This window comes from Octopus sinensis, linkage group LG30 (assembly GCF_006345805.1).
Source record: "Octopus sinensis linkage group LG30, ASM634580v1, whole genome shotgun sequence".
In the NCBI taxonomy this organism is placed as follows: Eukaryota; Metazoa; Mollusca; class Cephalopoda; order Octopoda; family Octopodidae; genus Octopus; species Octopus sinensis.
The window spans coordinates 14,767,916-14,790,680 of NC_043026.1; the positions used below are offsets into that span (position 1 = coordinate 14,767,916).

The following is a 22,765-nucleotide window of genomic DNA, read 5'->3' on the forward strand; positions in this document are numbered from 1 at the left end:
GTAGTAGTAACAGTAGTAGTAGTGGTGGTGGTGGTGGGTAAACTCCTTATTTCCTGTTTCGATTTCTTTTTTTTTTTTTATTAAAGTATTATTACGTATTTTTCTTGCAAATTTGTCTTTCCTCTGATTTATAATTCTCATCCGTTGTCTCCTTGTTCAAGGAGCCATCAATCAACCAATCATGTCGTTATTCAGCTGGATGCAGCCCATATAATCAGAGACAGTAACACCACTATGGCCAATACCACCAACAGAATTACACACATGTTCCTCCGGGAGCGTTTCTGAAATGTACAAAACGAAAGTGAAAGTAAATAGCAGACAAACAACAACTCTATATATATCTTTTATCTTTTACTTGTTTCAGTCATTTTGACTGCAGCCATGCTGGAGCACCACCATTTTTAGTCGAGCAAATCGACCCCAGGACTTATTCTTTGTAAGCCTAGTACATATTCTATCGATCTCTTTGCCGAACTGCTAAGTTACAGGGACGTAAACACACCAGCATCGGTTGTCAAGCGATGTTGGGGGGACAAACATAGATACAAACACACACACACACACACATATATAAATATATATATATATATATATAGACATATATACGACAGGTTTCTTTCAGTTTCCGTCTACCACATCCACTCACAAGGCTATGGTCGGCCCGAGGCTATAGCAGAAGACACTTGCCCAAGGTGCCACGCAGTGGGACTGAACCCGGAACCGTGTGGCTGGTAAGCAAGCTACTTACCACACAGCCACTCCTACGCCTATATATATCTTTTATCTTTTACTTGTTTCAGTCATTAGACTGTGGCCATGCTGGGGCACTGCCTAGAAGAATTTATAGTCAAAAGTATCGACCCCCAGTACTTCTTGTTTTAAGCCTAGTACTTATTCTATCAATCACTTTTGCTGGACCGCTAAGTTACAGAGACATAAACACACCAACACTGGTTGTCAAGTGGTAGAGAGGAGATAAACACACAAACAGACACACATATATATATACATATATATATATATATATACACACATACGAAAGGCTTCTTTCAGTTTCCATCTACCAAACCCACTCACAAGATTGTAGTCAGCTTCAAGTTAAAGCAGAAGATACTTGCCCAAGGTACCATACAGTGGGAGTGAACCCAGAACCATGTGGTTGGGAAGCTGCACCTATATATATATATATATATATATATATAGGTGCAGGAGTGGCTGTGTGGTAAGTAGCTTGCTAACCAACCACATGTTCCGGGTTCAGTCCCACTGCGTGGCATCTTGAGCAAGTGTATTCTACTATAGCCCTGGGCCGACCAATGCCTTGTGAGTGGATTTGGTAGACGGAAACTGAAAGAAGCCTGTCATATATATGTATATATATATATATATATATATATGTGTGTGTGTGTGTGTGTGTGTTTGTGTGTCTGTGTTTGTTCCCCTAGCATTGCTTGACAACTGATGCTGGTGTGTTTACATCGCAGTCACTTAGTGGTTCGGCAAAAGAGACCGATAGAATAAGTACTAGGCTTACAAAGAATAAGTCCCGAGGTTGATTTGTTCAAGTAAAGGCGGTGCTCCAGCATGGCCGCAGTCAAATGACTGAAACAAGTAAAAGAGAGTAATCCCTCGCCATGTCATGGTTCACCTATCACAGTTCTCATTCCCAGGGAATGTGGCGGACGTTATTTCCCAGTTCACATTACTTTTCAAGTCACTGCCTAGGATTGAACTTAGTATCCGAGGGTTAGTAGCCAGCACTATATGCTTTTATTTGCCGCTGTTATTTTTTCTTGTTATTTCCCAAGTCCCGGCTTAAGACTGAACTCAGAAAGACAAAAAAAAAAAAAAAAAAAGAAAACACCAGTAAAAAAAACAGAATATCTCATTAGTCAAATAAAAGGTCTGGGTTTGAAATTCCCTCAGGACACCTGATGAAGGCTGGAGAGTACACCAGCCGAAATGCTGGGCTAACAACAAATCCAGATGAGGACGTCTGTCCGTCCAATGTAAATCTCTCTCTATATAAATGGCAGTTTGTCTGTCTGTGTGTCTGTCAGGTTGTACCCTCACCCTGACCATGGCTTTCAACCGATTCTGATGAAACTTGACACACACATAGCCCAATGTCATAATTCAAAACTAACGCAGTGAAAATTTTGAAAAATTCCCCCAGTTCTGAAAAAATCGATAAATTCGACATGGGGGTCGAGAATCTAAGCTTTTTATATGCAACACATTTTCTGTCTAGGGGACACAACTTGACCTTTTTATCGCTCAAAGGGACAGCTGGGAACATCGTATACACAGAAGTATTCGAGTGAAGAGAAGACATTGCAACCTACACATGCGCCTTCGTTCCCCTAGAGGGAAAGGACTAGATTTGGATTAGTCGTTGCCTACTAGGGGCTCTTGCATACCCGGGCAACGCCGGGCTATGCTGCTAGTAATGTTCTAAAAATAAGTCTGTCTGTTCTGATAAGACTTAATAACCAGTCCAAAGTCAATAAAAATCTGAACAAGTCTTGATATGACAATCTCTCCAATAAATAAAAGCCCCCCACCTCCATACACACACACACACACACACACAAACACAGTGACATTAACGATAATGCTGTACTTCAGACAGTTTTTGCTGTTAGAGGAAATCTATCAGACAACAGATTGGGACTGGTTTAATTGTATTGTTTCAGCTTTGCTGGCGTCACACAGTGCCACACCAAAGCTACCCCACTTTAATGTCGTCATGCCTGGGCCACACTTGACTCAATTATTATGCTGCGTGGTAAGAAGCTTGCTTCTCAACAACATAATTCCAGGTTCAATCCCACCGCATGGTACCTTGGGGCAAATGTCTTTTACTGTAGCCCTGGGCCTACCAGAACCTTGTGAGTGAATTTGGTGGATAGAAACTGAAAGAAGCCCATCAGTTTCCATCTACCAAATCCACTCACAAGGCTTTGGTCGGCCCGAGGCTATAGTAGAAGACACTTGCCCAAGGTGCCACACAGTGGGACTGAACCCGGAACCATGTGGTTGGTAAACAAGCTACTTACAACACAGCCAGTCCTGCGCTTACATATATAAATATATATATATATGCATATATACGATGGGCTTCTTTCAGTTTCCGTCTACCAAATCCACTCACAAGGCTTTGGTCTGTCTGAGGCTATAGTAGAAGACACTTGCCCGAGGTGCCACACAGTGGGACTGAACCTGGAACCATGTGGTTGGTTAGCAAGCTACTTACAACACAGCCAGTCTGCGCTTACATATATAACTATATATATCTATATGCATATATAACGATGGGCTTCTTCAGTTTCCTCTTTCCCGTCTACCAAATCCACTCACAAGGCTTTGGTCTGTCTGAGGCTATAGTAGAAGACACTTGCCCAAGGTGACACACAGTGGGACTGAACCTGGAACCATGTCTGACTGGAACCAAGTCAGACTGGAGTCTGGTGTAGCCTTCCAGCTTGCCAGCTTTTGTCAAACCATCCAACCCATGGACAACAGACATTAAATGATGATGATGATGATGATATATATATATACTAAATTAGAAAATGGAGAAATATACTTAAATCAATCAATCATCAACCATCAGATATATATATAATCAATATCAGGGCAGCAAAAAATTCAAGAGAAATTTTTCGCCACTAGCGGTCCAGTGAGAAAGAAAAAATAGTCAACAGACTATATATATATATATAATTTCAACAATATTAAGGAATGGCCTTGATAGGCCATTCGACCCACTAGAAAGAGCAGCTAAACTCAAACCGCTAAATAGTTATGTTTTTATTTCCTTTGGTTTCTGAATTACAATTATAGAGCGGTTTGAGTTTAGCTGCTCTTTTCTAGTGGGTCGAATGGCCTATCAAGCCATTCCTTATTTGTTGAATATATATATAATATATATATATATATATATATATAAAAAGGAAATGAAGAAAATGCTGACAAAATAATTTAAGTAAGGGAGAGTGTATTTAATTAGGTGAAAGTTCTTTTTACCGGTTGCGCATTTGTTATGCTTATCAAAAGATATTTTTTAAGAGAGATAGAGTTCCTTTCTGATAGATTTTTTTCTCTTATCTGACTTTATGTTGGGTTTGCTGTCTCTTAAAAAAATATCTTTTGATAAGCATAACAAATGCGCAACCGGTAAAAAGAACTTTCACCTAATTAAATACACTCTCCCTTACTTAAATTATTTTGTCAGCATTTTCTTCATTTCCTTTTTTTATATATCACAACTCGTGTTCCACATCTCCTTTTTTAAATATATATATATATATATATTTATGTACATCCATGAGGATTATCCTTTGCCATGTGGTGATGATGGGCAGTGGTGCTGGTTGAAAGTTTTTAGTCTATCCACTTCCTCCCCCCTCTTTGATGACCTGGGGGTGGGTGGGGGTGGAAAACAAAATAATAACAAAACAAAACATAAAAAAATAAAAATATGAAAAGTTACAAGATCAGGGAGTGGCAATGAGAGAGAGAGAGAGAGAGAGTGAGAGAGAGAGAGAAATTAAGGATGAAGAGAGAGAGAGAAATTAAGGATGAAGTGAGAGAGAGAGAGAGAGAAATTAAGGATGAAGAGAGAGAGATTAAGGATGAAGTGAGAGAGAGAGAGAGAGAATTAAGGATGGAGAGAGAGAGAGAGAGAGAGAAATTAAGGAGAGAGAGAAGAGAGAGAGAGAGAAATTAAGGATGGAGAGAGAGAGAGAGAGAGAGAAATTAAGGATGGAGAGAGAGAGAGAGAGAGAAATTAAGGATGGAGAGAGAGAGAGAGAGAGAAATTAAGGATCGGAGAGAGAGAGAGAGAATTAAGGATGGGAGAGAGAGAGAGAGAAGAAATTAAGGATGGAGAGAGAGAGAAATTAAGGATGGGAGAGAGAGAGAGAGAATTAAGGATGAGAGAGAGAGAGAGAAAAATTAAGGATGAGAGAGAGAGAGAGAGAGAAATTAAGGATGAAGAGATAGAGAGAGAAATTAAGGATGAGAGAGAGAGAGAGAGAAATTAAGGATGAAGAGAGAGAGAGAGAGAGAGAGAGAGAGAAATTAAGGATGGAGAGAGAGAGAGGAGAGCCTTAAGGAGGATGAGAGAGAGGAGAGAGAGAAGGAAAAATTAGGATGAAGAGAGAAGAGAGAATTAAGGATGAAGTGAGAGAGAGAGAGAGAAATTAAGGATGAAGAGAGAGAGAGAGAAATTAAGGATGGAGAGAGAGAGAGAGAGAAATTAAGGATGGAAGAAGAGAGAGAGAGAGAAATTAAGGATGGAGAGAGAGAGAGAAATTAAAGATGGAGAGAGAGAGAGAGAGAAATTAAAGATGGAGAGAGAAGAGAGAGAGAAATTAGGATGAAGGAGAGAGAGAGAGAAATTAAGGATGGAGAGAGAGAGAGAATTAAAGATGAGAGAGAGAGAGAGAGAATAAAGATGGAGAGAGAGAAGAGAGGAGAAATTAAAGATGGAAGGGAGAGGAGAGAGAGAGAAATTAAGGATGGAGAGAGAGAGAGAAATTAAGGATGCAGAGAGAGAGAGAAAGAGAAATTAAAGATGGAGAGAGAGAGAGAGAGAAATTAAGATGGAGAGAGAGAGAGAGAGAGAGAGAAATTAAGGATGGAGAGAGAGAGAGAGAAATTAAGGATGCAGAGAGAGAGGGAAAGTGTTGAGGGAGAGGGAGAGAAGAATAAAGACAGATCATTGAGAAAGAGAAAGAGAGGGTTGGGAAACTGAAAGAACAAAAGGAATGAGAGAAATGAAAGAAAATCTGGTTTGCATGGAGAACCCCTGATGAATAATTAAAAATGAAAAAAAAATTAAAAAATAAAATTTTTAAAAAAATTAAAATTAAAAAAAAAAAAAATTTTTAAATAAAAATAAAAAAAATATAAATAAATAAATAAAATTAAAAAATAAATAAATAAAAATAAAATAAAATAAAAATAAAATAAAAATAAAAATAAAAATAGAATAAAATAAAATAAAAATAAAAAGAACAGAAAAGAAAAAAAAATTGAAAATTATATTGAAATAAAATGGAAAGAAAAATAACACAAATAAACGATAATGAAAGAAAAAAAAATAAATATGAAGAAATAAAATAATGATTTGGGAGGGGTGAAATACCTAATTGCTGGATGTTGCTCCATAATAAATGGCCAAAATGACACCAATGAGAACAACAATAACAACTACTGTTACGAGAATACAACATTTTTTCTTTCGAACTTTGGTCTGTGGAAATAAAATAGAAAAACAAACAAAAAAAAAAAAAAAAAAAAAAATTTAGTGAATAATTTGCGTGGTGCATGCTGGGAAATAGCAATAAAAGAAACAAAAGTTTATGGCAGTGATGCATGCTGGGATGTAGGGATCATGGGGTGAGAGAGAGTCTAGAGCAGTGGTTTTCAACCAGGGTTCCGCCAGTACAGTCCAGGGGTCCCGCAAGAAGTTACAAAACTGCTAAAATCGGCAGTAATTTTTAAGTCTCCTGTGCAGATATGTGTGCATAAGACATAGAGAATACCAAACGAGTTCCCTATGGATACCGTATTTATTACGAGTTGTAATAAATACGATATCCATAGGGAATGAGTTTGGTATTTTATTTATTACACACGAATAAACGACCATATTTTATTAACCCAATAACTAAATTCTTCACATCATGTTGACGCGCGCATGAATACAGCTTGATTTCACGTCAGTGACATCACAATGTGTAACTGTAAAAGATGTCATGCCGCAGGAAGATAGTCCGACTTTATAGCGCTAAGTTTTCAGGTGAAATGACTGATAACTGATGACTGTTTAACATTTTGTTAACATTCAAGTTCACGTTCAAGAAATACACAACACAGATTGAATCTTCAATAACTTTAATAATACTCAAACCTGTTTTCGAGTACCTGCACTGCAAGAGTATCGACGAGCAGACGAAATATGTTGTGATTTTTTTGGCAACAAAAAATTTGTGGTTGGTTAGCAAGCTACTTACCACACAGCCACTCCTGCGCCTATAATATTATATATATATATATATATATATATAGATTCAGATGAATATGGTACTTAAGTTAAAGGCACCAGAATTTGTATGGTATTATCCATATAAAACCAAATGGGGTGATTATAATCAAAATAAGCAACAAGGATATCCAAGGTAGTGTAGTACAATTGTTTCATGCTACTTCATTTTATTAAACACTGTCATCAGTTCTAAAATGTCGAGCAATCTTCAGCCACATATAGAATTTTTTAATTAAATGGACAGTGCACGTTCTTATACTTATTTGAAATGAAGTAGCATGAAACAATTGTACTACACTGCCTTGGATATCCTTGTTGCTTATTTTGATTATATATATATTATATATATATATATATATATATACAACCAAACACAACCATAGTTTTGGTCAGTTAGTGGCTGGACTTCACAACCTCATATGTTCTTAAAATTTAATTCTACATCTTTATCTGTATATCTACCTTCTCTAAAATGTTACTACTTGATTTAAAAGCTTTTGTATTATTGGAAAACCTATATTTTTGGCTGAAGAGCACTCGACATCTTAAATCTGCTGTAATAATTACAACTTTTAATAAAATGTTGTAGTGCAAAACTATTGTACCAAATTACCGGAGTCATTCTTGTTGCTTATTTTTGATTATAATCACCCAACAAATTTTTTATGGATAACACCATACAAAATTCTGGTGCATCTAAATTAAGTACCATATTCATTTGAATCTAAATTGTTGCTATATATATATATATATATATATTATATTAAATTAGAGATAAAACCACTATTAGGCAAATCATACAATGAAAAACTTAAGCCAATACATAAGATTAATTTATATTATTTTATATTTAAAATAATATAAATTAATTATCCTATGTATTGGCTTAAGTTTTTCATTGTTTGATTTGCCTAATAGTGGTTTTATCTCTAATTTAATATAATATAATATTTTACTATAAAATTGGATTCAATCCTAAATCTGATTTTGCCCTGTAAGTTTGGATTTATTCCCTAATATTTATGATATATATATATATATAATCTATATACTCATTATCTTTTATTATACTTTTAATAATTTTGATATATATTTAAAATAATATAAATTAATTAATTTTATGTATTGGCTTAAGTTTTTCATTGTATGATTTGCTTAATAGTGGTTTTATCTCTAATTTAATATAATATAATATTTTACTATAAAATTGGATTCAATCCTAAATCTGATTTTTCCCTGTAAGTTTGGATTTATTCCCTAATATTTTATTTTATTTTATATATATATATATATATGTAATTTCTATTTCTATTTAGCAGAAGCAATAGAGCGATTCAAAATTCGAGAGTTTTGTGCATTAGCACTTACCAACTGATAACACATGAAACTTCCAGCCTCTGAGTCAATCTGTTGCTTCTGATAAATATCAATAAACATACACCATAGCTGTGTGGTTAGGGAGCTTGCTTTCTAGCTACATGGTTTCGGGTTCAGTCCCACAGCGTGGCACTTTGGGTAGGTGTCTTCCACTATAGCCCCAAGCAGACCGAAGCTTTGTGATTGAATTCGGTAGGCGGAAGTTACTGCCGTGTGTGTTTGTGTGTGTGTGTGTGTGTGTAGGTGCTCAGTGCCTCTCCGAAAGAGAGAGAGAAGGTATCTGTGTATATACACTGTATTTTCTGGCTTAAAAGATGACCTCTTGCATTAGAGGCACCTCTACTTTACAAGCGCATTCTGGGGCAAAAAAAAGCTAATTTAGTAGGATTCAAAACACACCCATACATGTGGTATAGCATCCTTTATACGGCCGCATTTGATGCGTAGCATTGAAGAGTAATAAAGCGGATTTCGTGTATCAGTATATACGGTATACATACGCACACATGTTATTCAGCAATGCTCATTGGCAAGGGCTATAAACGTAAGCAAGAAAATGCTGTAGTGTAAGAGCTTATCAATCAAATTCTTTGGCTTCCTTAGTAAAGCAGTGACAGCCACTTTATTCTCACTTGTGAAGACCTGTTGAGGCAAATGAAAATCAAAATCGATCAACATCAATGGAAATTGCAGCTGTGATACCAGTGCTGGTGGTACGTAAGAGAACTATCCAAACCTGGCTTATGCCAGCGCCACTCCAGCTGGCCTCGTGCCGGTGGCACATAAAAAGCACCATCCGATCGTGGCCATTGCCTGCCTCGCCTGGCATCCGTGCCGGTGGCACATAAAAAGCACCATCCAATCGTAGCCGTTTGCCAGCCTCGCCTGGCCTCCGTGCCGGTGGCACATAAAAAGCACCATCCGATCGTGGCCATTGCCTGCCTCGCCTGGCCTCCGTGCCGGTGGCACATAAAAAGCACCATCCGATCGTGGCCATTGCCTGCCTCGCCTGGCCTCCGTGCCGGTGGCACATAAAAAGCACCATCCGATCGTGGCCATTGCCTGCCTCGCCTGGCCTCCGTGCCGGTGGCACATAAAAAGCACCATCCGATCGTGGCCATTGCCTGCCTCGCCTGGCCTCCGTGCCGGTGGCACATAAAAAGCACCATCCGATCGTAGCCGTTTGCCAGCCTCACCTGGCCCCCGTGCCGGTGGCACGTAAAAAACACCCACTATACTCATGGAGTGGTTGGCATTAGGAAGGGCATCCAGCCGTAGAAACATTGCCAGATCAGACTGGGCCTGGTGCAGCCTTCTGGTTTCCCAGACCCCAATTGAACCGTCCAACCCATGCTAGCATGGAAAGCGGATGCTAAACGATGATGACAAAGAAAAAAAACAAAGCAACCATGCCACAATAAATACAATGAATATCTGAAGAAATCGCTTCCACTTACTTGGTATTCTTTTGCTTTGCTTAACTGTACAACGCCTTCTTCTATGCTGATCTCAGCACTTACAACGTTTGCTTCAATGCTGTCTACAATGGAGAGAGAGAGAGAGAGAGAGAGATAGAAAGGAAGAAACCATTTGTTTGTGACCAAGACGTAATTGGATTTGTTTAACCCTTTAGTGTTCAGATTATTCTGTCAAATGTGATGTTTGTTTATTTAAAATGGTTTGAATTAACCCTTTAGTGTTCGCATTACTCGACAGAGCGTTAGTACCTTGAGAGAAATGTTGTACCTAAGAAGCATCAGTTGTTGTGTGCAAGAGAGACGATTGCGCTGGTATGGTCATGTGGCGAGAATGGATGAAGATAGGTGTGTGAGAAAGTGCCAATCCCTAGCAGTTGAGGGAACCCGTGGAAGAGGTAGACCCAGGAAAACCTGGGACGAAGTGGTGAAGCACAACCTTCGGACGTTAGGTCTCACCATGGAAATGACTAGAGACCGAGACCTATGGAAGTATGCTGTGCGTGAGAAGACCCGGCAAGACTAGTGAAGCCATAATCCGTGGCCCCTACCTGGGACGTAGTCAGTCCACCTGTGCATACCTTCCTTCTTGTGACACTTGTGAAGACCTGTTGAGGCAAGTGAGAATCGAATCGAATCAAATCAAATCAAATCGAACCAAATGAACATCAATGGAATTTGTATCCTTGTGGTACCAGTGCCGGTGGCACATAAGAAAACCATCCGAACGTGATCGTAGCCAGTACCGCAACGACTGGCCTCCGTGCTGAGGGCACATAACAAACACCATCCGAGCGTGGCGGCCGTCCGCCAGCCCCGTCTGGCACCTGTGTCGGTGACACATAAGAAAACACCATCCGAGCGTGGCCGTCAGCCAGCCCGTCTGGCACCTGTGTCGGTGGCACATAAAAAACACCATCCGAGCATGGCTGTCTGCCAGCCTCGTCTGGCACCTGTGTCGGTGGCACATAAAATCACCCACTACACTCTCGGAGTGGTTGGCGTTAGGAAGGGCATCCAGCTGTAGAAACACTGCCAGATTGACTGGCCTGGTGCAGCCTTCGGGCTTGCCAGACCCCAGTTGAACCGTCCAACCCATGCTAGCATGGAAAGCGGACGTTAAACGATGATGATGATGATGATGATTACTCTGCCAAAATTAATCCTTTTTCATCCACATTGTTTTGAACTAATCATGCGTTATCTTGTAGCTTTGAGATTTTGATGAGGTAGCTGTTAATTTTTGAAACGATATTGTAGGGTTGGTGTGAGAGACCAGATCTGGCCAGTTTGAACATAAAACAAGCAGAATACTTTTGGCCGGATATGGCCAGTTTAAATGCTAAAGGGTTAATCCTGCATTATCTTGTAGTTTAGAGATTTCAGTGATGTGATTTTTTAGTTTTAGAATGACATGGTAGGGCTGAGGTCAGAGGCGAGATCCGGTCAGTTTCAATATAAAACAGGTTAAATATTTTGGCCAGATATGGCCGGTTTGAATGATAAAGGGTTAAGGGGCAGTCTTAATTATACACACACACTCACGCTGTCACACATGCCCACCCCTCATGAGTTCCCTTATATACAAACAAACACGCTTCCACACATGCCCACCCCTCATGAGTTATCTTATATACACACACACATGCCCACTCCGCCTCATACACACCCACACACATACTTCCACACACACCCAGCCTTCATTAGTTCTCATATACACACACACACACACACGCATGTTTCCACACATGCCCACCCCTCATGAATCCTCTTATATACACACCCACACACATACTTCCACACACGCCCAGCCTTCATTAGTTCTCATATACACCCACACACACACACACACACACGCATATTTCCACACATGCCCACCCCTCATGAGTCCTCTTATATACACACACACACATGCCCACTCCGCCTCATACACACCCACACACATACTTCCACACACACGCCCAGCCTTCATTAGTTCTCATATACACATACGTTTCCACACATGCCCACCCCTCATGAGTCCGCTTATACACACACACACACATGCCCACTCCGCCTCATACACACCCACACACATACTTCCACACACGCCCAGCCTTCATTAGTTCTCATATACACATACGTTTCCACACATGCCCACCCCTCATGAGTCCGCTTATACACACACACACACACATGCCCACTCCGCCTCATACACACACACACACGCCCAGCCTTCATTAGTTCTCATATACACATACGTTTCCACACATGCCCACCCCTCATGAGTCCGCTTATACACACACACACACATGCCCACTCCGCCTCATACACACCCACACACATACTTCCACACACGCCCAGCCTCCATTAGTTCTCATATACACACACACACACACGCATGTTTCCACACATGCCCACCCCTCATGAGTCCCCTTATACATGTGCTGCCACACATTCCCAACACTGCTGACGCCCCCAAGTGCATTTCCCACTCACCATTTCCCAGCATCAACACACACACATGCACGCACGCACACACACGCACGCACACACACACACAAGACCCCTGCCCCGCATCCACACACACCCACACATGGCTTACCTATTCCTTCTCCTTGTTCATGCACCATGACTCCAAGTTCTTTAAATATTTGGTTCACATCTCGAATATCACTCTAACAACAGAAAAAAGAAGAAAAAAAACAAAAGTAAATAAATAGGCGCAGGAGTGGCTGTGTGGTAAGTAGCTTGCTTACCAACCACATGATTCCGGGTTCAGTCCCACTGCGTGGCATCTTGGGCAAGTGTCTTCTGCTATAGCCCCAGGCCGACCAATGCCTTGTGAGTGGATTTGGTAGACGGAAACTGAAAGAAGCCCGTCGTATATATGTATATATATATGTGTGTGCGTGTATGTTTATGTGTCTGTGTTTGTCCCCCTAGCATTGCTTGACAACTGATGCTGGTGTGTTTACGTCCCCGTCACTTAGCGGTTCGGCAAAAGAGACCGATAGAATAAGTACTGGGCTTACAAAAGAATAAGTCCCGGGGTCGATTTGCTCGATTAAAGGCGGTGCTCCAGCATGGCCGCAGTCAAATGACTGAAACAAGTATAAGAGTATAAGAGTAAAGAGTAAATATTAATACACATATCTAGTCTTTTTGTCTGTCTGCTTGTCTGTCTGCCCGTCTGTGTCTGTCTGTCTGTCTGTCTATCTGCCTGCTTGTCTACCATTTGTCTGTCTGCCTGGCTACCTGCTTGTCTGTCTGTCTGTCTATCTGCCTGCTTGTCTACCATTTGTCTGTCTGCCTGGCTACCTGCTTGTCTGTCTGTCTGCCCGTCTGTGTCTGTCTGTCTGTCTATCTGCCTGCTTGTCTACCATTTGTCTGTTTGCCTGGCTACCTGCTTGTCTGTCTGTCTGTGTGTGTGTGTGTCAGTGTGCCTCTTAGTGTGTGTGTGTATACGAGTGTGTATGCATGTGTGTGTATGTATGTGTGAATGTGTATATGTTTGTCCCCCATCACTGCATGACAACTGGCTTTAATACATGTCCCTGTAACTTAGTGGTTTGCAGGAAGAGACCAATAAAATAGGCACCAAACATAGTGCTCCAGCATGGCCACATCCAATGACTAAAACAAGTAAAGGACAGGCGATGTATCTCGACATGTGGCATTACCACCAACCTACTCTATGTCGGTGATGATGATGATGACAGAGGGGGAGGTACAACATGAAATCAGAAGGACTGTGTAGAATGTTTAGGGAGAAGCAGTTTAGGTATAGGAAAGAGAGATTGAACACTCACCTCTAGTTTCACTATTGCCTCTTCTCGTTCTTGGATCAATTGTAGGTCCACATCTTCTTCCATCTGTAACACCTGCTTTGTTTGAGAGAACCTGCAGATTTAAAAAGTATGATATATATATAATATATATATATATATTATATAATAATAATAATAATAATTTGAGGGAATATTATTCCTAACTTACAGGGAAAAATTCAATTTAGAAATACTAAATCAAATTTCACAAAATATAATAAATATAAAAAAATTTAGAAAAAGAACCATCTTTTATCAATTCAAAATGAACAATAAAATTATTGAAGGTCTGTGAGATACTCAGCCACTTGCTCTTTAATTCAATGGAGAAAAAAAAGAGTTTAGTGTTTTGAACAAATGGAATACTTGTGGCTGAAACTAACAGATATATATATATATATATATATATATATATAGACAGAAAATGCATATATACACATATACAGCCCTCCACACACACACACCCAATACTCACCCTCCAACATTAACCAGATGATCATCACTGCTCTTCTCTTCAGCAAAATCCTGGATAAAATGAAAAAAAAAAAAGAAAATTTAATTAAAAATCATTTAAAAAATCAAAGTAATTATTTAAATTGGTAATCTTAATGATATATAGATTGGCATATTTCGGTCATATTATGCAGAGAAAATCCCTGGAGAAGGACATCATGCTCGGAATGGTCAGTGGCAAGAGAGGAAGAGGCCGACCAATGGAGGAGTTCTTAAGCAGATAAGGCCGAAAATGTCACTAGAAGCTAGGATCACCAAGCATAGATTGGCATATTTTGGTCATATTATGCGGAGAAAATCCCTGGAGAAGGACATCATGCTCGGAATGGTCAGTGGCAAGAGAGGAAGAGGCCGACCAATGGAGGAGTTCTTAAGCAGATAAGGCCGAAAATGTCGCTAGAAGCTAGGATCACCAAGCATAGATTGGCATATTTCGGTCATATTATGCAGAGAAAATCTCTGGAGAAGGACATCATGCTCGGAATGGTCAGTGGCAAGAGAGGAAGAGGCCAACCAATGGAGAAGTTCTTAAGCAGATAAGGCCGAAAATGTCGCTAGAAGCTAGGATCACCAAGCATAGATTGGCATATTTCGGTCATATTATGCAGAGAAAATCTCTGGAGAAGGACATCATGCTCGGAATGGTCAGTGGCAAGAGAGGAAGAGGCCGACCAATGGAGGAGTTCTTAAGCAGATAAGGCCGAAAATGTCGCTAGAAGCTAGGATCACCAAGCATAGATTGGCATATTTCGGTCATATTATGCAGAGAAAATCTCTGGAGAAGGACATCATGCTCGGAATGGTCAGTGGCAAGAGAGGAAGAGGCCAACCAATGGAGAAGTTCTTAAGCAGATAAGGCCGAAAATGTCGCTAGAAGCTAGGATCACCAAGCATAGATTGGCATATTTCGGTCATATTATGCAGAGAAAATCTCTGGAGAAGGACATCATGTCGGAATGGTCAGTGGCAGAGAGGAAGAGGCCAACCAATGAGAAGTTCTTAAGCAGATAAGGCGAAAATGTCGCTAGAAGCTAGGATCACCAAGCATAGATTGGCATATTTCGGTCATATTATGCAGAGAAAATCTCTGGAGAAGGGACACATGCTCGGAATGGTCAGTGGCAAGAGAGGAAGAGGCCAACCAATGGAGAAGTTCTTAAGCAGATAAGGCCGAAAATGTCGCTAGAAGCTAGGATCACCAAGCATAGATTGGCATATTTCGGTCATATTATGCAGAGAAAATCTCTGGAGAAGGACCTCATGCTCGGAATGGTCAGTGGCAAGAGAGGAAGAGGCCGACCAATGGAGGAGTTCTTAAGCAGATAAGGCCGAAAATGTCGCTAGAGCTAGAAGTAGGATCACCAAGCATAGATTGGCATATTTCGGTCATATTATGCAGAGAAAATCTCTGGAGAAGGACATCATGCTCGGAATGGTCAGTGGCAAGAGAGAGGAAGAGGCCCCACCAATGGAGAAGTTCTTAAGCAGATAAGGCCGAAAATGTCGCTAGAAGCTAGGATCACCAAGCATAGATTGGCATATTTCGGTCATATTATGCAGAGAAAATCTCTGGAGAAGGACATCATGCTCGGAATGGTCAGTGGCAAGAGAGGAAGAGGCCAACCAATGGAGAAGTTCTTAAGCAGATAGGCCGAAAATGTCGCTAGAAGCTAGGATCACCAAGCATAGATTGGCATATTTTGGTCATATTATGCGGAGAGAAAATCCTGGAGAAGGACATCATGCTCGGAATGGTCAGTGGCAAGAGAGGAAGAGGCCGACCAATGGAGAAGTTCTTAAGCAGATAAGGCTGAAAATGTCGCTAGAAGCTAGGATCACCAAGCATAGATTGGCATATTTCGGTCATATTATGCAGAGAAAATCTCTGGAGAAGGACATCATGCTCGGAATGGTCAGTGGCAAGAGAGGAAGAGGCCAACCAATGGAGAAGTTCTTAAGCAGATAAGGCCGAAAATGTCGCTAGAAGCTAGGATCACCAAGCATAGATTGGCATATTTTGGTCATATTATGCGGAGAAAATCCCTGGAGAAGGACATCATGCTCGGAATGGTCAGTGGCAAGAGAGGAAGAGGCCGACCAATGAGGAGTTCTTAAGCAGATAAGGCCGAAAATGTCACTAGAAGCTAGGATCACCAAGCATAGATTGCCATATTTGGTCATATTATGCGGAGAAAATCCCTGGAGAAGGACATCATGCTCGAATGGTCAGTGGCAAGAGAGGAAGAGGCCAACCAAGAACCCGCTGGCTTGACACCATCAGGAGTGATACCGGAATGGACATAGCCAATCTGAAAGAAGCGGCCCAGGATAGATCTGACTGGAGGACACTGATCCAACGAGTAACCGAGAGTCGACTTCGACTGAGTGGATAGAGAGAGAATGATATATGAACAAGCATCATCATCAAGACAAATTTTCTATGGTTGGGTGCCTTTCCTACCACCAACCTTCACCTGTTTCCTTGCAAGGGTATACTTCCCTGCGGCCAGACATGTTTTCACGGAAGATTGGAAAGAAAGAGTAATACTTGTATGACAGTGACAAGACAAAGAGGCACCTGTCCCACCTCACACACACACATGTAGAAATACATGTGTGTGGGCGGGTGGTGTGTATGTAGTTTATTTTAGTGAACCTGAAGCTCCGAGTTGGCTTCAAGTCTTGACTTTCATACCATTGTGATCTTCAGGCAAAACTGTTACGACCTGGTATTGGGGAGAGAGAGAGAGGGAGAGAGATTGACCGATAGATGGATGGATAGATAGATGGATGGATGGATAGATAGATAGATTGACCAATAGACGGACAGACGGACGGACGGACGGACGGACGGACGGACGGACGGACGGACGGACGGACGGACGGACGGACGGACGGACGGACGGACGGACGGACGGACGGACGGACGGACGGACGGACGGACGGACGGACGGACAGACAGACAGACAGACAGACAGACAGACAGACAGACAGACAGACAGACAGACAGACACAGACAGACAGACAGACAGATAGATAAGTAGATAGTAAAGACAGAGAGAGAGATCCACTGATGTAGGCTTATTTAGTGCTGATACTGAATCATAAAAGTTCTCATCTGAAGATCACAATTGCATGAAACTCTAGTGGCAAGATAAATCTCAGCTCCAGTTTCAATAATAATAAAAAAAAAATGCATCCTCTAGGACTTGTATTGAGCATTACATTGTCATCTGTTTGCTTGATATAAAATTGTATAATATATACATATGTATAATAAATATATATATATATCATACATACACATATATAATACACATATACATACACATACATATATACATACACACATATATACATACACACACATATATACATATACATACACACATATATACATACATATATACATACATACATACACACATACACACACATACATACATACACACATACATACACATACATACATACACATACATACATACACACATATACATACAAATACATACACATACATATACATACATACATACACATACATATACATACATACATACACATACATACATATACATACATACACATACATACACATACATATACATACATATATACAGACATACATATACATATACATACATACATATACATACATACATATATACAGACATACATATACATATACATACATACATATACATACATACATTATATATATATATATATGCATAAACATATATGATGGGCTTCTTTCAGTTTCCATCTACCAAATCCACTCACAAGGCTTGGACCAACTCAAGGATATATAAGAAGACACTTGTCCGAGGTGGCATGCAGTGGGACTGAACCTGGAATCACGCAGTTGGAAAGCAAACACATCAGGAACCACAGGGACCCCACATGCACTCTCCCGTTTACTTACTCAAAATCTGACTCACCATGGGCCCATAACCGGAATGGGCGCGAGCCCGGTGCACACTGGCTCGCTCCTTCTCGGCCGCAGTTCTCTGCACTGTCTGGAAATTATTCAAAGCATCGCTGAACTCGGAACGCAGTCGTTCATTCTGCATCTTACGCTGACGCTGCAAAAGAAGGAACGGAACATTACAGAGAGATAAATAAATAATCGCAAGTGGCAGTGAGGCGGGGGGGAGGTGTTGATGCATTTTCCCCCCCATCACCCAGGAAACAAATATAAAAAAAAAACAAACAACAAACCACCGCCGCAAGAATTGCAATAACAACTACACTCTTACTTTTTTACTTGTTTCAGTCATTTGACTGCGGCCATGCTGGAGCACCGCCTTTTTAGTTGAGTAACTCGACTCCGGGACTTATTCTTTTGTAAGCCTAGTACTTATTCTATCGGTCTCTTTTGCTGAGCCGCTAAGTGACGGGGGACATAAACACACCAGCATCGGTTGTCAAGCAATGCTAGGGGGACAAACACAGTCACACAAACATACACACACACATATATATATATATATATATATACGACGGGCTTCTTTCAGTTTCCGTCTACCAAATCCATTCACAAGGCTTTGGTCGGCTCGAGGCTATAGTAGAAGACACTTGCCCAAGGTGCCACGCAGTGGGACTGAACCCGGAACCATGTGGTTGGTAAACAAGCTACTTACCACACAGCCACTCCTGCGCCTATAATGATAACTCTTACTCTTTTACTTGTTTCAGTCATTTTGAGCACCACCTTAAAGCCTTTTTTTAGTCACAGAAACCAACCCCAGGATTTATGCTTTGTAAGCCCCAGAACTTATTGTATTGGTCTCTTTTGCCCAACTGCTTCGTTATAGGGACATAAACACACCAACATCAGTTACCAAGTAGGACAAATAGAGACACAAAGACACACACACACACATACATACATATATATATAGTGGGCTTCCTTCAGTTTTTGTCTACCAAATTGATTCACAAGACTTTGATTGACCCATTCTTATAGTAGAAGACACTTGTCCAAAGTGCCATGCAGTGGGACTGAACCTAGACCCTTGGGGATGGTTCTTGCCACACATACATAGATATCTGTACCTATATACATATATGTATATGATGGGATTCTTTCAGTTTCTATAGTAAAGGACTCATGCTTGAGATTCCACGCAATGGGACTGAACTTGAAACCTATCTGGTTTGGAAGCAAGTTTCTTACCACACACACAAATATCTATATCTATTTACATATATATATATATATATATATATATATAATCAAAATAAGCAACAAGAATGACTCCGGTAATTTGGTACGATCGTTTCGTACTACATCATTTTATTAAATGTTGTAAGTATTACAACAGTTTTAAAATGCTGAGCACTCATCAGCCAAATTACCGGAGTCATTCTTGTTGCTTATTTTGATTATAATCACCCCACGGATTTTTATGGATAACACCATACAGAATTCTGGTGCATCTAAATTAAGTACCATATTCATTTGAATCTAAATTTTTGCTGAACTTATATATAAAATAGAGATAAAACCACTATTAGGCAAATCAAACAGTGAAAATCATAAACCAATACATAAAATTAATTAATAAAAAATATATAAAATATAAAATTTAAAATTTAAATTATTTAAATTTAAAGTTATATATATAAGTATAAATTATTAATTTAAATAATTTTTAAATTTTAAATTTTAACTTTAAATTTAAATAATTTAAATTTTGAATTTTATTTTTTATTAATTAATTTTATTTCTATGTATTGGTTTATGATTTTCACTGTTTGATTTGCCTAATAGTGGTTTTATCTCTAATTTAATATATATATTTATACTATAAAATTAGATTTAATTCTAAATCTAATTTTTCCCTGTAAGTTTGGATTTACTCCCTAATATTATTATTATTATTATATATATATATATATATATATATATAATATGACAGGCTTCTTTCAGTTTCCATCTACAAAATTCACTCATAAGGTTTTGGTTAATCCAAGGCTATAGTAGAAGGTATTTGCCCAAGGTGCTACACAGTAGGACTGAACCCAGAACCATGTGGTTGGGAAGCAAGCTTCTTACCACACAGCCACACCTGCGCCCATACATAGAAGAAGAGTTTGGTTACCTGGTCAGATGCAGAGGCTGGTTGCGGGAAGTGAGCCAGTTCTTTGAGGTAAGAAGTTGTTTCTTTTGCCAGTTGGTTGGTGTAATGTTGGATCTCATGCCTGAAACACAACGCAATTAACAGTGGCATTAATTAATGAATTCATCGTTAATTACTGCGGGGACAATAACCATGCTGCTATCTATCTTTTATTGGTTTCATCATTAGGTGTGTGGCCAGGCTGGGGCAGCACACTGAGGAATTTTAGTTGAATGAATTGACCTCAGAACTTATTTTAGGGCATTAAGTTCGTTGATTGACGCTAGATGTAGGCTATTGTCACGCGACCATCACCCAACAGGTCAATCTGTATTTCCACTGACGACATTCACAAAAGCAGAAACACTTGCAGTTATCTGACCTGCTTACTCAGTCAATGTCAGCTAATTATTTACTCATATTGAAAACTGGTGATAAACACAATAAAAATATGTTTTAGCTCCACATAAGTGCCAACTACAAGAGTGAAACGCAGGAAGACCTAGGATGAAGCCCTGAAGACCAATCTCAAGACATTGAGCCTTACCAAGGAGATGACTAAGGACCGAGATATCTGGTGCCTTGCTGTAGTCAAGAAGACCTGACCACCACTGCAGAATTGCTACTGGTGCTGGTGCCACATAGGTAGCACCCGGTGCATTCTGTGGAGTGGTTGGTGGCGAGCTGGCAGAATCGTTAGCACGCCGGGCAAAATGCTTAGCGGTATTTCGTCTGCCGTTACGTTCTGAGTTCAAATTCAGCCGAGGTCGACTTTGCCTTTCATCCTTTCGAGGTCGATAAATTAAGTACCAGTTACACACTGGGGTCGATATAATTGACTTAATCCCTTTGTCTGTTCTTGTTTGTCCTCTCTGTCAGCTAATTATTTCCTCATAGTGAGAAGGACAGAGATAGAGAAACAAAGAGAGAGGGAGACGCAAAGAGGACAGAGAGAGAAAGGGCAGTCCCTTCTCCATCTTGACTTGCCTTTCCAGGTGGAATATTTAAAAGTTTGAAAATGGGGTTTGGTTAAAATCAACATTGATATTCTACAGACAATACAGAACGACAACAACGACAACAACAAGATTACTTACAGTTTGTCTCGTAAATCTGTAGAATCTTTTGCAGTTCCAATATGTTGAACCATTCTTTGTAGTTCAGCAACTGTGGAGTGGGGGAGAGAGAAAGTTGAGTGTGAGTGGAGGAGAGAGTGTGGTGAGTGAATGTGAGTGGGGGCAGGAGACAAAGTGGAGAGTGAGTGTGAGTGGAGGAGAGAGTGTGGTGAGTGAATGTGAGTGGAGGCAGGAGACAAAGTGGAGAGTGAATGTGAGTGGAGGAGAGACAAAGTTGAGTGTGAGTGGAGGAGAGAGTGTGGTGAGGAGACAAAGTGGAGAGTGAGTGTGAGTGGAGGAGAAGGTGTGGTGAGTGAATGTGAGTGGGGGCAGGAGACAAAGTGGAGAGTGAGTGTGAGTGGAGGAGAGAGTGTGGTGAGTGAATGTGAGTGGGGGCAGGAGACAAAGTGGAGAGTGAGTGTGATTGGAGGAGAATGTGGTGAGTTAATGCGAGTGGGGGCAGGAGACAAAGTGGAGAGTGAGTGTGAGTGGAGGAGAATGTGGTGAGTGAATGTGAGTGGGGGCAGGAGACAAAGTGGAGAGTGAGTGTGAGTGGAGGAGAAAGTTGAGTGTGAGTGGAGGAGAGAGTGTGATGAGTGAATGTGAGTGGGGGCAGGAGACAAAGTGGAGAGTGAGTGTGAGTGGAGGAGAAAGTTGAGTGTGAGTGGAGGAGAGAGTGTCGTGAGTGAATGTGAGTGGGGGCAGGAGACAAAGTGGAGAGTGAGTGTGATTGGAGAATGTGGTGAGTGAATGCGAGTGGGGGCAGGAGACAAAGTGGAGAGTGAGTGTGAGTGGAGGAGAAAGTTGAGTATGAGTGGAGGAGAGAGTGTGGTGAGTGAATGTGAGTGGGGGCAGGAGACAAAGTGGAGGGTGAGTGTGAGTGGAGGAGAGAGAAAGTTGAGTGTGAGTGGAGGAAAGAGTGTGGTGAGTGAATGTGAGTGGGGGCAGGAGACAAAGTGGAGAGTGAGTGTGAGTGGAGGAGAGAGTGTGGTGAGTTTTTAATTCTCCTGTGCAGATATGTGTGCATAAGACTATTAAATTATTGCACAGGGGTTCCTTGAATGTTTCCTTGGGGTTCCGCTCCAGCAAAAAGTTTGAAAAGCACTGATCTAGGGTATTAATCGACAGCACATATTTCATCTCTTGGCCCTAAGGCCATTGTTCACATGAGCATTCATCCTCCATTCGCATCCCCCACACTATTTTCCACCAACCTCTCCTATTCTGTGCTTTCATTTCTCTCTTGCCCTCCACTTTGGCCGACATACATCACAGCTCCACCATACCTCTC

The 22,765-nt window shown here is 40.6% G+C and overlaps 1 protein-coding gene across 3 annotated transcripts in view; it reads right to left on the reverse strand.

Moving 5' to 3' along the window:
- The window catches only part of LOC115226555 (syntaxin-7), a 42,812-nt gene that overhangs the window by 701 nt on the left and 19,346 nt on the right, over window positions 1-22,765 (reverse strand). The window contains exons 4-12 of one of the 3 annotated variants that reach the window (XM_029797557.2): window positions 21,457-21,526; window positions 20,342-20,441; window positions 18,176-18,319; window positions 14,197-14,246; window positions 13,704-13,794; window positions 12,497-12,569; window positions 9,895-9,977; window positions 6,158-6,265; window positions 1-284 (exon numbers count right to left, since the gene is read on the reverse strand). The exon at window positions 1-284 is cut by the window's left edge and continues 701 nt beyond it. In XM_029797557.2, the coding sequence (XP_029653417.1) occupies window positions 6,158-6,265; window positions 9,895-9,977; window positions 12,497-12,569; window positions 13,704-13,794; window positions 14,197-14,246; window positions 18,176-18,319; window positions 20,342-20,441; window positions 21,457-21,526 (719 nt within the window). In that variant the 3' untranslated portion in view covers window positions 1-284. Of the gene's footprint in view, window positions 285-6,157; window positions 6,266-8,935; window positions 9,058-9,666; window positions 9,670-9,842; window positions 9,978-12,496; window positions 12,570-13,703; window positions 13,795-14,196; window positions 14,247-18,175; window positions 18,320-20,341; window positions 20,442-21,456; window positions 21,527-22,765 lie in introns of those variants that run through there. The other 2 variants (XM_036515037.1, XM_029797558.2) reach the window with 2 other exon arrangements.